The following is a 17,084-nucleotide window of genomic DNA, read 5'->3' as shown; positions in this document are numbered from 1 at the left end:
GCCATTAGAAAATGGTTAACGACCTCATCCTATTATTACATATACGCAACAACAAATTGATGGATAACTAGTTTTGAAATCAAAGGTCAAGGTTAATATTGTTCAACTATTGTTCAAGTTACTGTAGAAATGCGTTTGCTAACCGCAACAAAATGCTTGCAATATCTCAACGTTATTATTTATTACGTATGACAATTATAAATTTTGTTACAGATTTTAGCAAGAATCATGGGAGTTGAGGCACGTCATTTGCTTTTGCGGGCCACATCTAACCCCCAGGCCTTGCGTTTGAAACCCGTGCATTACATCAGTGACGATTCTCAATTGGATGTTTTACTGGCTTCACGTGTGTGGACATTTGTAACTTATGACTCAAAATATTAACAATAGTTCATCTTAGAAGACCGTGAAATGCTGAAAATAACTCATAACTCGGCAAGTATTATAATGTCTTATTAAAGACAACGTAATAATAATAATTCAAATGTTCATATTAGACAGTGCAATACTTTATATCCAGTTCCATAATATCAAAGATGCCAGGACTTTTGGAGATTATTCATTATAACATTTATTTATAATAAAAAGTAACTCAACACAAGTGAAGAACTATGTTGGATGCCTACTGAATACTCTCTTTGTACAAAACTCCACAGTAAAATCTTGTAAGAACAAGATTTAAATTTTTTTTTTTTTTTTAAATGGGAATAAATAAGTAAATAAAAATGAAATCTTAAATGAGCAAGAAGCCTGGTCCTGAATCAATGTATGGGTAGAAAATAATATGTGCCACTCCTTTGTGCCCAATATGTTTAATAAATATTGTGGGAGCAATTTTAATTCGAATAGAAAGAATAGATGTTTAGATTAATCAAAGAAAATATCAATACAGTGTGGCCCAGAAATTGCCAATTTAAAAAATATTTGATCACAACTGGTTTCTTTCAACATTTTCAAAAATGCACTTGGTAGAAAAGTTATTAAATTTGCAATATGAACTAGCGTGTTGCACTTAAACATTCATGATCTCTCGCTACTTGAAAAAGACACGCACTGTATTACCCCAATTAGCCGATAAGCTGTAGGCGTATTCTGCGCTGACATGACCATAACGCAGCTAGTTAGCATTAATCCCCGGGAAATTTATCTCACAAAAAGTGTTGATGTCATCTTGGAGAAGGAGGTGTAAGATGTACAATATGCTTTTTTTAAAAAAAAAAATTTTTTAAGCCCAAGGCACAACAATAAGGCGGCTGGTAGCCTGATGAAAGTTAAATTTAAGTAAATGAAACCATTGTTGTGAATTTAAACATTGATCTCTGATTCTCATTAACCCGTTTTAGAAATGTCCTGCTTCAAGTATCGCCTGGGAATTCTTGCCCTGGAATATGAGTAAAGTGTTTCTGTGCCATTATAGTCAATATATTAAAGATGGGACACATGTTAGGGTGTAATTGAAATTTTGATGGCTGACATAGTTGCTGTTCTCATTTTGAAAGTATGTTAAAGTGTAACTATAGTCAGTCAGAGCCTTTGTTAGGATTATGCCACATAGGAAACATTGAAAATGCGCTGCAACATGACCGAGATCCTTTAAGGACCGTTGACATGTTTAATAGGAGAATTGAATGTAAGAGAGCAGAATAGTTTGCTCCAGTTTTTTTTTTCCACTTACAGCATGTGCTACTTCTTTCCAGTGCATTTTATAAAAAAGCATCTGAGTAATAGTTTGTTTTTTTTGTCCTGACAGTGAATACAATCCCCCCCACACCGTTCAAATGGCAACTCAATTATGTCTTGTCTGATCTAAAAGAGAAGCATGATATGTTTTTAAATGGAAAAACGGGAAGCGCTTCACATTTAATTAGGATAGGAGCATTATTTACCAAATGACTTCTGTCAATTGATTAACCAAAAAATGGTTGATAAGCATTTGGAAATATTTCTAACAAAAGTCTTTGTGTCCTGGAAAGCCTGGAGCTGATGTCTTCCCATCCCATTGTGGTATGCAGCTGTAAGGATCCATGTTGGATCAATCTGTCATTGTCTGGCGTGCCTTGCTGCCACTGCGCCTGCTTTCGTTCGGCACGTGAACGGTAACGTCTCGGAAGAAAGACGCTGATTGAACCCAGCGCTTTTACTTTCAGTGAGCCTGCAGGAATGAGTCATACACCTGCTATTCAGAGTCACATTAATTTGTGCTGCTAACTCTTGCATTCACTTCAAGCAACCAAGCAAGAGTGCATGACCGTGTTTCTATAAATGGCTGACGGATGCTTTGAGCGTAAAGTGTGCTCAGGGAGTACAGATGTAGATGGATATCTATTGATATCCTGCCCGGACGCCTTGCTAAACTACTCCCTTCGTCCTCCATATGAAATTCTATACAGAATGCTGCTGCTTGGATGACTTTCTTCATTTTATTTTTTTTTTTACATTCGAGTATGCAGTATATGCTAAATGTACATTTTGTTGTTTAAAGTGACGCCAGCTCCTGGCACCAGTACGTTTTGAGGTACTTGGCCAATAAAGATGATTCTGATCTGAGGATACTTTTGAAAACTGTCACGGTAACCTCTTCGATATTTGCTGTCATCACCTTACAAAACTGTTGTGTTCAGTATTTACTGTACATTATTTTTAGGGGCCATAAAACGGCACCACTTTGTAATACAGGAGGAAACAATTTGATGCCCAAAGTATGAGCTGCACACTAGATTATTCATATGACGCCATAACTAGATTAGCAAGACTCTGTGTGACATGAAGGTGAAATTCAGAGTGGACGGCCTCTTTTGTCAACTTCTCAACTCAGTTTTTGATCTTGTTGAATTGGGTCATTTTGGACTTTCATGTTTGAGACTAGATACAATGTAAGGTGTGAATGATCACAGAACAAGCCCCTTGTTCCCTCAAGACATTGTGACTTCTGTGAGCTAGATGCCGCAGTGGCGTCAAAAATGAAAAGCCCACACCCAGTGTCCAAGTTTGTTGCTATTCCTTCAGTCTCACAGGATAGGCACAGGCAGATTATGGCTCACAAGGTATGAGCGCTGATGCACCATCTAGTGCATTAAAGCGATCAGCCCACCGCCCCGGAATGATTACATGGGAAAAACTGTTGATGAGAGAAAGCTATTGATTTTCCTTAATTTGCGTTTTCACTCATCATCGCTTTTACTGCTATACAGTGGCTGCACTCTCATAGTCACGCGCCATCACAATTCTCGACATACAGTGCAATTCTCTTGAGGTTTTTGGTTGCGGCAGCCTGCGGGGCTTCACGGTATGCTGCGATTTGCCCTCAGGACATAGGCTGTTGCACTCCATGCATGTCACACTTGTCCCCGAAGGGTTTTCAGGGGAAATCCTAACAACTGGAAGACTGTCATAATTAGCATTTAGTTGTGTTCTTGCATATTTCCAAGTCTGTAATTAATGCACAATGACAAAACCCAATCAATCAATCAATCAATGTGTTTTCATCATGGTCTCTACAGATGCGGATGACACAACTCCTCAGAAACCTTATTTTTGGGAAATGCCCAATTTATGCCATTCAAGGCTTAATTTCAATGCAGTACAGCCTGTCATCCCCTTTAGGATACAGTGCATTTGGAAAGTATTCACAGCGCTTCACTTTTTCCACATTTTATGTTACAGCCTTGTTCCTAAATGGATTAATTATTTTTTCTCAAAATTCTAAACTGTGGTGAATTCAGTAGATTGGACATGATTTGGAAAGGTCGGCCTATCATGAGAGACAAAGTTCTCCTGTCTGATGAGACAAAGATTGAACTCTTTGGCGTGAATGTCAGACATCATATTTGGACGAACCGTAATCTGGCCAGTACCATCCGTACAATGAAGCATAGTGGGGGGCAGCACCTTGCTTTGGGGATGCTTTTCAGCGGAGGAACTGGGAGACTTGAGGGAATGATAAATGCAGCAATGAATAGTGACATCCTGGATGAAAACCACATAGCCAAGCACATAGTCAAGATATCATAGGAGTGACTACAAAACAACTGTGACTAACCTTGAGAGGCCCAGTTAGAGCCCAGACTTGAATCCTATTGAACATCTCTGAAGAGCTCTAAAAAGGGCTGTGCACTGATGTTGCCCATCCAACCTGATGGAGTTTGAGATCTGGGCAAAACTGTCCAAAGATAGCCATGCAAAGCTCGTGGCATCATATTCAAAAAGACTTCAGACTCTAACTGCTGCCAAAGGCGCATCAACAATGTATTGGGCAGAAGATGTGATTATGTACTATGTACGTTGGATTTCTTAGTTGCTGTTTTCTTTAATGCATTTGGCTGGAACATAACAAACATTAAACAAAATGAAGCGCAATACTTTGATGTCAATGTTGTCCAGAACAGCCAAATGTAATTGTGGGTGAAGAGGTCAGAGGTCACTGACTGGACCAGAGGGCCAAGCTCAAAATATAACTGTTTTAGTTCATCCCAAAGGTGTATGATGGGATTCAGGTTCAATCACAGAAAACCCAAAACAGGCAATCACGTTGGAACACAAAAGGGTCCTCTCCAAAGTGTTCCCACCAAGTTGTAAAATGGTGAATGGTAAAATGAGGGTTGACACCATGACCGCCATATGTTTATGGTGAATGTTGAATTGGATGTAAAGAGCAACTGATGTGTTCCAATCGTCATTGTCCAAGCTCCAGACTCGCACCATCCTCTTGTGTTTCCACTGCTAAAGTCAACCATCTGTTTCTCTATCTCGTGTTGGTGAACAAACCGCAAGTCTTCACAGTTTAACCTAAAAGGTGTTAAAATAATGAATACTGTTTGCTATCTACTATATGTAGCACTCTAGCTGAGCCAACCAGTTCACAGTTATTTCCCAAATCTTGTTCCCTTTCCTATACTTAATTTCTTATCAATGTAGTGAGTGCCATTAAAATGTGTATTTATTTGTTTTGATGCACCCATGTAACGCATGGGTGTCCATACAGACAAAGTGAAGGATGCGGGGGGGCCACATTTTTATTGTTCATCAAAAATGTTCAAACCAATCCAATCAGTGTAGGGTCAAACAATTAAATGTATTTAAAGAAGAACATTACATTTCAGCTTACAGGTGACAAGAGTTTCTCATAAAATAAAAACTCTCATATCTTTTTTTTTTTTTTTTTTTTTTCAGTGTCTCTACTCCTCCTTCGTAATGTTCTGACACAAGCCGTTTTTTTAGTTGAATTTTAGAATGTGCCACCAGTCACTAAAAAAAATGAGCTGCGTACTGCAAACGTTCCCCGGACTGGACTTTGAACACCCCGTATGCAACTGATTAAATAGGAAAAGACGAGAGTTGACCGGAGAGTAAATATGAAACCTGGAAATGTGCTCATCTTGCAGTTGGTCTTCTAGCGGATATTTGATTCCTATTTCAGGCCCGTGGATTTATTTGAAGGCAGCAGATGAATGGAAAAGCGATGATATGCTGGATCATTGATTTATGTCCATCGTGGTGGTCATGAATGTGAGATCCTCAATTATTCAGTTTGGACTCAATCTGCAGCAATTAAATGTATCTGCTGGGTTGCCAATTAGAGCTTTGCACTGTTCTGGCCCATTTAGACCAAATGTCCTCTCTGATGACTGAGCAACCTGTAGTTGCAGTTAAGTTGGTGCTGCATGAGATAAAAACAATGAAATAGCTAAATGTGCATACTAGAGGATTTAAATCAGGCCTAATTATTCTTTTAATGACTCTTGACTATACTTATCACCCCACCCCCATGCCCCCTCCCCTCACACACTATGAATTTCCACTAATTGGAGATAACGGAGTCTTAACTTTTCGTGACACAATTTCAATCTTGTTGGACTTTCACGTTGCATTCATCTGTCTTGTAGAATGTTTTAGCGGTGCCATGACTGACACGGTGTTGAGCAGCAGCTCGGATCGCTGGGTGCCCAACGACGGGCAAAGAACCATGCACGCTAGGTGAGCAGCATTATCGGCACACGTTGTTGTCATTCGGCTGTACAATCGCCAAAGACTAATCGCTTGTTTGCACCTGCATCCCTCTGATGTGTGATCTGTGGCACAGTGATAAAGAACAGTAAGTAGATAACACCTGCATATCTGTCTCATCTCCCCCGTGCGTCACTGTTATTTTTTTCTGCCCTCAAACTGTAGAGAAGGCAACACAATGGGTTGTTGGTTTGTAGACTAATATGAGAAGCCTATATTTACTTTACACATGCAGCGTTTGTATATTCTATATGCACGTGTGTTCGGTTCCTTTTTACACACAAATGTGTGATTGGTTTCATTTAAATGACAACATTATCTGCTGCTTGCCTGACAGGGGCGATTGGACCGTGCAGCCGGGCCCCGGCCCCGGTTCTGCTCCGGACCTGACAGATGAAGAAAAAGAAATGATAAACGGTGTGATTGCACGAGCTGAGAAAATGGAAGCCATGGAGCAAGAGAGGATTGGGTAAGACACTGAAACTAGCCGGTGTATGGAAATGGCGTCAATACCATTTGTGATCGTTGAACTTTCACTGTAAGTCATTTGAAATGAGGTGCCAGTTAAGTCAGGTGTGCTTCTGCAGGCGCTTAATAAACCGCCTGGATGACATGAAGAAGACCGTGTGTGGTGATGGACTGTCTCGATGTGTGCTGTGTGGGGAGCAGCTGGGCACACCTGGGGTCAGCTCGGTGGTGTGCGAGGACTGCAAAAAGGTGAGAGCTGAAATAACTCGAAATTGGTGTGCTGCGGTTTCATGTTAATGCTGAGAGATGCTGCTGCTGCTGCTGCAACGCTATGTTACTCAATTTCAAGCAATGCACACCATAGAAATCCTCAGATGGCACCAGAGCGACCTCATTGGACGCTTAAAAAGTATTGGAACAACATCATTGCAGCAATGATATTGCTTACTGCTTGTCTCGCAATATCTACACTCAAATGGGAAATTTTGACTCCAGTCCCTTGGAGCAAAACTTTGTTCTGCTCTGTTTGATTCAAGTCAACATTTCACCGTCACATAATTCATTTGTAATAACGCTTTAAACGGCGAGCAGTCGGACATTTCTGTTTCCTCGTTGTCTAGAACATGTGTACTAAGTGCGGTACCCAGTGCAATAGCCGGCCCCGTGCTGTGTGGCTGTGCAAGATCTGCAGAGAACAGCGAGAAGTGAGTGCTTCGTGCTGGGAAATGAAGAACTTCCTACAAGCACACCCATAATGTGTATTGTACTTTCTCAGGTGTGGAAAAGGTCTGGTGCCTGGTTCTTTAAAGGATTTCCCAAACAATTCCTTCCTGCGCCCATGCCATTATCCAAACCGAAAGACCAACGTGCCCAGGAAGCTGCCTCCAAACCCAGGCAGGAGGCAACGGCGCCTCAACAAGCTGGTGCGTGCAGCAGCCCCATGTTAACTTATTCTGTGATTTGAGTCTCTTGAGGGCATTATTCATTTTCAGCTACTTGGAGATCCTGCAACGCATATTGCAAGTCCACATTTTCTCTCTCAGGTCATAGCACCCGACAACCAGGTGTCGCACACCGATTGCGTGTCTCATCTTACTTCATGTTCTCTGTATTAATCCTGTTTGGGAAATTACTTGACACGCGACCTTTTTCATGATTATTGTCTGAAATAATACCACTGGACGTGAACCGTAGCAAATTTATATTTATAATATTTGCCATTTTGTTTTGTTCTAATCACAGATGAGGCTAATGACTATAATGTTTGTAATGAACTTGATTCGCTTTGCGGTCCAGGGAGGCTTTAGACTTCCAAACTGCCTTAAATATTGATGACAATTTCAATACGGTGCTGGAAAGATGTTGGGCCACGTCGACTTGACGTGAATCTCAATTTCCAGCACAAGTTCAAGTGACTGTCAGTGCTCTTTAAGATTTGAACATAGAGTATGATACCTTTCTGTTCTACAACTTTCCTAGAAAATCACAATGTCCCATAACTTGTGAGCTATCTTACAACAGGCCTTCGGGCTACTTATGCGGTCCATAGGGGCGACGTGGTGCCCGTGGGTAACCATGTAGGTGACCCCCTGGTTTAAATGCTGCTTGCCACTCAGGAGTACAAACTGTACCAAAAAAATCCTCTTCATCAGAGGTGTCAAACTCGAGGGCGGGGAGGTCCACTAAAAGCGAATGAAGTATGTCTATTTCATGTTTCTTGCAAGATGGATTTGTTCTTTTCATTTTTGAGCAACTTATACACGGCAGGAAGGACTCATGCTTGAAATTTTGTTCGGGCCAAATGCTGACCGAATAATCCAATTTATATTTGCAGAAAACGTTCAACCAGGCAACCTTTTACCATTTGCCCGTCGTCCAATTTCGGTGAATTCGTTCAAACTGTAACATCCCTTTCGTGTTGGCGACGTACAGCAAGTGGACGTTTCTGCAGTAGCTTCTTCTACATGTTCCGCTACATGTTGTGTGGTCAGCGGTTATTTGGGTTACCGTTTCCCATTTATCGCTTTAACGATTTTGACACCTCGATGCATTTTCACCCAGCGAAGTGCTGCTCAGTGCGAATGCACATGACTTCCCGATAACAGAAAAGCTAGAGACTATACAGCGGTTGCATGTATGTACTGTAGTTGACTGCTGCAGCTTGTTGTAGTGAATGTAGGTCAATGCCTTTGAACAAAAAGCAGCAACATCAAAAGTATCCAGAGAGACTTGGGAGTTATTACATATTCTGCTGGAGAGAGAGCCTGAAGTGCGAATATGCACGTCTCCCTGGTGAATGGTGTGCGTTTACTGTATTATGCTTATTTTTAGGAGCAGAGCTCAAGGGCCGTGCCGGCTACCCACCTGTGGCCCCGAAGCCGTCAGTTGTGCGCACGGCCACGGGGAGTGCTGGCCCTGAAGAGGCAGAGCAGGGAAGCCCGGTGGTGATGAAGAGGACGGTGCCCGTTCAAAGCTCCAGACCGCAGCCCGTTGTGACGCCTTCTATGGCTCCACAGGGTGAGGGGCAGCTGGGCCCCCTTGTCCTATGCACGCCCATATTAATGGTGCTCAATTTGAACCAAAATCTATGTTCCGCATGTATGTTTGTAGGTCAGGTAGGACGCGATGGAGGCGCTTACACTTCTGGTGCGATCCCTTCAGAGCAGAGAGCGCCTCCTGCTATACGAGAGGACAGAAGGCAGCCTGCTGCTTCCAGTGCTCCTCCTGCCCGACATCAACCTCCGCCAGCGGGGGATGAAGAGGAGGCCAATGACTATGACTCTGATGAAGCCAGTGAGTACATCACGTGCTTCCTCTATTCAGTGGGAAAACACTGAATGACATGTTTTGCTTCACCAGGGAGACAGTCATTTCAGATAAACTCACTCACTTGATTACTTGATTTCACATTGCTGTTTGGAAGTACAAACAAACTGCCTTGAGCCCATTGTAATGGGAATTCATATTGGAGACTATATGGGAACAGTTTCATCGTAGTAATTCTGGAAAAGTTATTTCTCTGGCAGCACCAATTTCGCAGTGTAGCTTGACAACTGAAATAAGCACCACAAGGTAGCAAAACAGGGAAATACGTACTCAAGGAGACTGTAAAATACTAAACTCATAATCATACATGGTGTCCATCATACATGTGTTTTATGTACCACCATTGTTACAAATGAAATTCCACCATCATTCACTATGCAATAAATTAAATATTGAGTTGCACCCAAAAGCAAAATGGTACTTTTACTTGAATTATTCAAAAGCACACTCCCTGCCACTGCGGTCCCTTATCATGTCAATAGGTCAATAAACTAATCATTTCTATCTTATCCCGAAAGGGCTAGTGGCTTTGCAACAGAGGGCCTTAAAAACATTTAGCATGCAATAAAACACATATAGGTGGCGGCACGGTGGGGTTCAATCCCCGGCCCCGCCTGTGTGGAGTTTGCATGTTCTCCCCATGCCTGCGTGGGTTTTCTCCGGGCACTCCGGTTTCCTCCCACATCCCAAAAACATGCATGCTAGGTTAATTGACAACTCGAAATTGCCCGTAGGTGTGAATGTGGGTGTGAAAGGTTGTTTGTTTGTATGTGCCCTGCGATTGGCTGGCAACCAGTTCGGGGTGTACCCCGCCTCCTGCCCGATGATGGCTGGGATGGGCTCCAGGACAAGTGAGGAGAAGCGGCTCAGAAAATGGATGGATGGATAAAACACATATAGCGCAGGGTATGTATTGTGATTAGTGATTGCAAACCTGACACCAAACGCATAAAATAAACAATGACGTGTGCTGTCTTCTCTCGGTCTCTTTCAGCCACTCTGGGCTCTCTGGAATTCAGTCTGATGTATGATCAGGAAAGCAACAGCCTCCATTGCAGCATCCTCAAAGCAAAGGTACAACTGTCCTCATTTAATATTTGCACCGAAGGAGAGTTGCTCTCAAATTTATGGCCGTCGTTTGAATAATTAATTAATTAAGCAGAGTTCCTTTCGATGTGATCAAATCCACGCATGTTTGTAGTTTGACAAACCCGTTATTTAACAGTGAAGTTCAGAAAAACAGATCCAGGCGTTAGCGCATCAGATTTAGACTGCCTTGTGTGTTCATGAAGGAGTTACAATGCATAAATGCTGAACATGTTTCAGTAAGTTACTTGAAATACCGCACCCCCTCTTTTATTTGTTTCCTTTTTTTAGTTTGTTTAGTTGGAACTCGACCTATTCCCCTCAAAGGTCATTATGAACATTCTTTGGATTTGACACAAGTTCTTCTTTTTTATCCCCAGGGTTTGAAACCTATGGATTCAAATGGACTTGCCGATCCTTATGTCAAGCTTCATCTGCTGCCAGGGGCTAGCAAGGTTTTTAAAAAACAAACAAACAGGAAAACACCTTTGCTATATTTCTTTCAAAATATGCACAGATAGTGTCTATCCACATGAACACAAAATTGAGGGACAATGACTTTGGGTTTCTGGCCTGCTGTAAGCTCAAGCCTGACACCTTGTGGTTATGAAGAAATCAAATCATTGAAAACGGTGCCGTATCCAGAAAGCGGCACTAGAATAAATTAAGTCATGAATATATCTGCTATAGTTGGCACGCAGGCACTTCACAGAAAAATGAGCTAAAACATGAACGCAAACGGCGTGAGCTCTTGCAGCTTTCTCGTGTCTTATCCTGCTTTCCTCTTCGTTAACAGTCAACAAAGCTGCGCACAAAGACCTTGAGGAACACCCGCAACCCTGCGTGGAATGAGAACCTCACCTACCACGGCCTGACGGATGATGACATGCAGCGCAAGACCCTCAGGTGGAAACAGCAAGTAGTCTCACTCAGGTTAACCGGATTCGTATTACACCGCCGGTCTGTTCTCAATGGCCACCTCCTTATTTGGTGTCCCGGCACAGGCTGTCTGTCTGTGACGAGGACAAATTTGGGCACAATGAGTTTATCGGCGAGACCCGAGTGGCGCTGAAGAAACTGAAGATGAATCAGAAGAAAAACTTTAACGTGTTTCTGGAGAGAGTTGTTCCAGTGGGTGACGATAAGATAATTTGCAACCTTACGTTCTCTCTTCTCCTGAATATACCTGGACCGCTGATGTGATGTCTTCCTCACAGACAAAGAGAACAGCGACAGCCGGTGGCGCTCGAGGCATTGCGCTCTACGAAGATGAGGTGTGCCTTCATTTCGAGAGCATAACTCAACGCAACCGATTCCCATAAAGGCTTGTCACAAAGCTCATTATACATGTGCCCTTTTTGTTCTTGCTGTCTTTTCTAGTCTGCCAAAGATGGCGGAGAGGTAGAGGAACGTGGTCGCATTCTCATCTCCCTCATGTACAACACCCAGCTGAACCGCCTCCTCGTCGGTGTGGTGCGCTGTGTTCATTTGGCTGCCATGGATGCCAATGGATATTCTGACCCTTATGTCAAAATGTAAGTCGAAGCCTATGCATCGTAAATATGGACATGCGTCAATGAGTCGAGCTGCATTCCTGTTTGACATTCTTGAAAATTGCATCAATATTGGATGAAGTCCTTTGAGGTGCATGAAATCACAACATTATCTTCCACAATTACAATAGATTGTTTGAGGGAGAAATTAAATAAAACATGGGGGCATACTTGTACATTTAGATGTAGATGTTTTCTGTTTATTTCTTCTGGGTTTTTTTTGTGTGTGTACAGTCTAGCATAAAGACATTTTTTTGGTATGCAATTTACCACAGTTGTAACGTTCTGAAAAAGCATGATATTAATAAAAGCGCTTGAATTTAACATGAGAAAAAGGTGTCTCAAACCTGCTGTCTATGATTGACAGAGTTCTGAAACCGGACATGGGGAAGAAGGGCAAGTGCAAAACTCAGATCAAGAAAAGGACTTTAAATCCAGAGTTTAATGAGGTTTGTTAGAGAATTGTCGGTAAAAACACAAATATGATTTGACTACTAAATGGGAGTGTGTGTGTGTTTGTATTCCGTTTCAGGAATTCAGCTTTGATATTAAACACAGCGAACTGGCTAAGAAGACTTTAGATGTCTCTGTGTGGGATTATGATATTGGGAAATCCAATGACTACATTGGTAAATATTATTTGATCAGGATTGCCTCGATGAAATCAAATAGACAAAGAAGAATTGCGCTGTCACATTGGTGCCAAGCTCTCACACTTGAATCCCACCCCTGCAGGTGGCTGTCAGCTGGGCATCACTGCCAAAGGAGAGAGGCTAAAACACTGGTATGAGTGTTTGAAGAACAAAGACAAGAGAATTGAGCGCTGGCACACCTTGATGAATGACAATCACACCACGAGTGATTAACCGCCTGTTACACACACAGCATGAGCGAAAACGTCCCCCAGCCTCTTGATCTGCATTTTCCTTCCTGTGCACCTTTATATATTGCCTTGTTTTATTATGCGTTATTTCACCACCTGACAGAGGCACTGCTCTCAAGGCTCCTCCTCTTTCCTTTTCTTTTCTTGACCTGTGCTGACTTAATCTGCCTCTGAGCCATCGACTATATAGACAAAAGTATCCAGACACGCTTCTCAATCAATGAATGAATCGATCAGGAGTTGGGCTAAATCTCTTGCATCACATCTCCCTCAATTGAAATGCTCATCTTACCAGAACTTCTAGACAATTCTTTACTTCCAACTTTGTGCAAACTGTTTGGGAAAGGCAGTTTTCTGTTCCAGCAAAGTCCATAAATACATGGTTGGATGGGTTTTGTGCGGTATAACTTGCACAGAACCCCAGCCTCAATCCCGTCAAACACTTTTGGGAACAGAGATAGCGAGCCATCAGGCTTTCTCTCACGTCAAACATTAGTCATCTCTGACCTCGCAGATGTTCTTTTGGGAGGAATGGACAAAAGAATCTTCTGAAAACGCACTCCAATCTTACCCGAAAAGTGGAAACCAATTATATTTTTTTTCCATTTTCACTTAGGTGCTGTGATCATGCAACCATATACCTTTTTATGTATAATGTGCAATGGTTAACATAAAGGCTATTCATTTATTAAAAACAAACTCCAGGGTAAAAAGAAAAAAAGGAAAATCTCAGTCCACACATGTGGCCTTTGTTCCCCCAAAAACGCATTTGCTGGCAGTCAAGCGCATGCCAAATAAACAGGTGCCGCTACAGCCCCAAACTATATGTCCTTAAGCCAAGCGAAAGCACGGAAAATCGAGCAAAAAGGGGAGTCCTACACGTGGTCTGACAGTGGAGCAAAAGTCCATTTTCAGTGACCGACTGTACAATGTAGATGAAATACCGTCGATTCGGGAAAAACGCCTGTGGTTGTGTGGACTTAGCCAGCGATTTTGTTAATGTACTCGAGACAAACCGTTGCACAATTGTACAGTGTTACGTTGAGCCTGAGACATTGTTGCTTCATAGGCGTTGAACAAAAAAACAAACAAAAAAAAGCAATATGTTGTAGCACCCGAGCTCACAATCATTACCGAGGCTTCTAAAAGCAGAGAACTCATGCCTAAACATTCGCCACAATGTCTTGCGTATTCCTTTTGAGATCTGGTGTGATGATGTCACACACCCGAGTATAACACTTGAACTATACGAGCATGCCAAACCGCTGACATGGAAGACAATACTGAACATAATGTATATAACCATGAAGAAATGTTTACATACTGATACATTGCTCAGGTTAGGATAGGATAGAAATATGATCTATAGATGCCTCATAAGTATTTGGATCTTTCACCGATTGATGTTAATTTGTGATTTTGATTAGAGCACATGAAGATGAATATTAGGTGTATATGTTGTTGTTTAATCTGCGAAATTTAAGTTTGTGGTAATTAACACTGACAGCTTTTCTATGTTTTAAACTGAATGCGCACGAGCGTTCACTCCTTAGCAAATGAGTCGGGAAGAAAAGTGTTTTTTGTTGTTGTTGTCGTTTTGTTTTGTTTTTGTTTTGGTCATAAGTGTGCAGCCTTACCTGCATGCACTGTGCTTGTGACTCTCATGTGCCTGCGGCAGTCGTGGCCCACTCTTACCGTACACATTTGCACAATGCAGGCTTATTCTGCCACTCCCTCCCAATTCATGGCTTTGGCGCGTAATCAATAATCACAGCAAACCGAGCAAAGCACACCTTACAAAGTGGAATGACCTCAACTTATACAGCTGTTTGCAAGTTATTCCAAGTACAAAACCAAGAAATTCTATGCATGACGTTTATTGTGGTACAAGATGTATACAGTATCTGTACATATAGGCATATACTTTGTGAGAATAATGACACAATTCTATTAATGTTTACATCTCTTTCCTATTCATATACAAGAGGCCATATTCTGCATGACTATGGCATAATTTGAATAAACTGCTAAACTAATTTGATGAGCATATAATCACATGGCTCTTAACAGGTAACAGTAGCAGATTTAAGAGAGTCATGTCGTTCATCACTGTCTTGTTGTCTCTGCGCAACATCTCGGCCTCCCTGTGGCAGTGTGCAAAGGACCTGCCAGTAGCATCTTGTACATGTTTCTATTTTGTGCCGCTTCGGCCGTCGAGGTCATCACGAGATCGACACAAATCATGTTTGATTGATTGTTTACTTTAATAAAACAGGCAGCTCTCAGAGCATTCTGCCAATCTTGATCTCTGTTGTAAATAGAGTAGTGCATGCACTGGGAACATGTATGTTTGCACACTATGTTGCATGTAAAGATTTTGCAGAGTTAACACAGGTCAATAAAATCAAATAAAATCAATTCATGTGTGGTGTTGAAACCAACATCGCCCGCCTCTGCTCATGTGTGGTTGAGCCTTGATGTCAGTGAGAACTGAACTGAACGGAATGATTGACTTATCGCAACAGTTGTGAAAATTGAAAACATTTATAAGGAGTGGAAGTACACAAAAAAAGTACTTCATTTATGGTTACAAATGATTATTATTTTTGGGACATGACTAAGATTATACAGTATTACGTACAGAGTTTTGATTATCAGATAGGTATTAATTTAAGGTTTTTTGTTTTTGGTGGTGTTGTAGTATGCAGTGGTGTACTGTACATGTGAGCAATATCAAAGAAATACCTCTCCAATAGCATTAATAATTTAAAAAAATATCCATTTTCTATATCTCATTAGGGTTGTGGGTAACTGGAGCCATACCAGGTGATCTTGGTTCCCAGCCAATCGCAGGGCACATAAAGACAGCCAGATTCACACCCGTGGGCAATTTAGAGTCTTCAGAAAGTTAAAACTACTATCCATGTTTTTGAAATGTGAGAAGATGCCCATGCAAGATTGGGGAGAACATGCGACCACCACACAGCTTGGCCAGAGCTGAGATTCCAAATCCAAACTGTGAGGCAGTTGTGCAAACCACTAGTTCCACTGTTCTGCCGAACACAAAATCTTTCCTTTGAAAAGGAGCAACGGAACATCCTTACATCATCATAACATCTTACTTACTCATGTATACTGTATTATGGAATTTATTTTATTAATACTTGAAGACTGTGATAAATACCAATTTATCTAGCTTTTTATTCAAAACAAAAAACAATCTTATGTTTACTGCGGTGACTACTTAACATCTAGAATATCTGTTGCAGAGAATTATGGTTCTCCTTAAAATAGGTCTAATCTCTTTTTTCAGCTTTTTGTAGCATTCATGACCTTTGAACTCAAACCAGCTAAACGCTATTGACCATTAATTCATTCTGAATGTGACTTGCATTCTTGAGCAATTTGCAAGTAGATGAATGTGGCTAAGTTGTATGACGTAACCCAGGCAAATTTCTATTCACCACTGAAAGTAAACAAAATTCCCAGCAGGTCTATTGTACAATAACAGCTACATCGCTAAACTATGTCAATAGCGAAGACTTTTTTTTTTTTTTTGGATGGTCTCGTCATAAATACTGCAGCAAGGGCATTTATGTTGACATATAACAGACATTTCTGACATTGGGTGCATTGATCACTTCTCGACCCTTGTAAGAAACCATGGTCTTAAAGCCGTGGAGACTGATCTCCTCACACTCATTCATTTTAGCTTTTTGACCCAAATACAAACATTTGTAAGTTTGTACATGTGTCTGTCTTATTTTAGAATACAATTCAGTGCTGCTTTTTGGCGTTGAGCACTCAATACTGAGACCACATTAGCAAACGGCAAGACCATTATTTTTCAACCCTGAATGCCCTTTTATATAAAAGATGAAAAACAGCCTTTTCTCTCTCTCTCGCTCTCTGAGTCCCACTCAACACATAGCACCCTACGTCACATAATACTGTTTCCTTTGCTACATTACGAATGACCCTTGCATGTCTGTGTGTCAATTTTACAACTCTCTTCTCTCCTGTTGGATTGTGAATCTCAGTACGACTTTACACTGCCAAAGGAGATAGAATAAGGCAGAAGAAAATAGTTTAAGCCTCTCTTAATGTTGGGCTCAGACAGCCATGGTTGTAACAATGCCAGTCGTCACTGAATGTGCGTTTATTATAGATAAGGTTGACTTCTGTTTGATTGTTACCTTATTTTTCTTTTCCAGCTGTTCGGCAGCGAAGCCTTTGACCTACTTGAAGCTCTTAAAACGAAAGAG

General features: G+C 41.4%; 1 protein-coding gene across 6 annotated transcripts in view; it reads left to right on the top strand.

The window, feature by feature from the left end:
• Positions 1-15,237, top strand: part of LOC133475558 (rabphilin-3A-like) — a 20,088-nt gene extending 4,851 nt beyond the window's left edge. For 4 of the 6 annotated variants that reach the window (XM_061768568.1, XM_061768565.1, XM_061768566.1 and 1 more), the window contains exons 3-19: positions 5,883-5,973; positions 6,080-6,091; positions 6,341-6,472; positions 6,591-6,720; positions 7,092-7,175; positions 7,247-7,394; positions 8,803-8,988; positions 9,082-9,264; positions 10,292-10,371; positions 10,764-10,838; positions 11,180-11,289; positions 11,388-11,514; positions 11,601-11,657; positions 11,764-11,918; positions 12,304-12,385; positions 12,469-12,565; positions 12,672-15,237. In XM_061768568.1, coding sequence (XP_061624552.1) covers positions 5,900-5,973; positions 6,080-6,091; positions 6,341-6,472; positions 6,591-6,720; positions 7,092-7,175; positions 7,247-7,394; positions 8,803-8,988; positions 9,082-9,264; positions 10,292-10,371; positions 10,764-10,838; positions 11,180-11,289; positions 11,388-11,514; positions 11,601-11,657; positions 11,764-11,918; positions 12,304-12,385; positions 12,469-12,565; positions 12,672-12,802 — 1,863 coding nt within the window. In that variant the 5' untranslated portion in view covers positions 5,883-5,899 and the 3' untranslated portion in view covers positions 12,803-15,237. The remainder of the gene's footprint in view (positions 1-5,882; positions 5,974-6,079; positions 6,092-6,340; positions 6,473-6,590; positions 6,721-7,091; positions 7,176-7,246; positions 7,395-8,802; positions 8,989-9,081; positions 9,265-10,291; positions 10,372-10,763; positions 10,839-11,179; positions 11,290-11,387; positions 11,515-11,600; positions 11,658-11,763; positions 11,919-12,303; positions 12,386-12,468; positions 12,566-12,671) is intronic. The other 2 variants (XM_061768570.1, XM_061768569.1) reach the window with 1 other exon arrangement.
• The last annotated feature ends 1,847 nt before the right edge of the window (positions 15,238-17,084 follow it).

The sequence above is a fragment of the Phyllopteryx taeniolatus genome, chromosome 3 (genome assembly GCF_024500385.1).
Source record: "Phyllopteryx taeniolatus isolate TA_2022b chromosome 3, UOR_Ptae_1.2, whole genome shotgun sequence".
Taxonomy (NCBI): Eukaryota; Metazoa; Chordata; class Actinopteri; order Syngnathiformes; family Syngnathidae; genus Phyllopteryx; species Phyllopteryx taeniolatus.
This window is presented reverse-complemented; position numbering and strand designations above follow the sequence as displayed.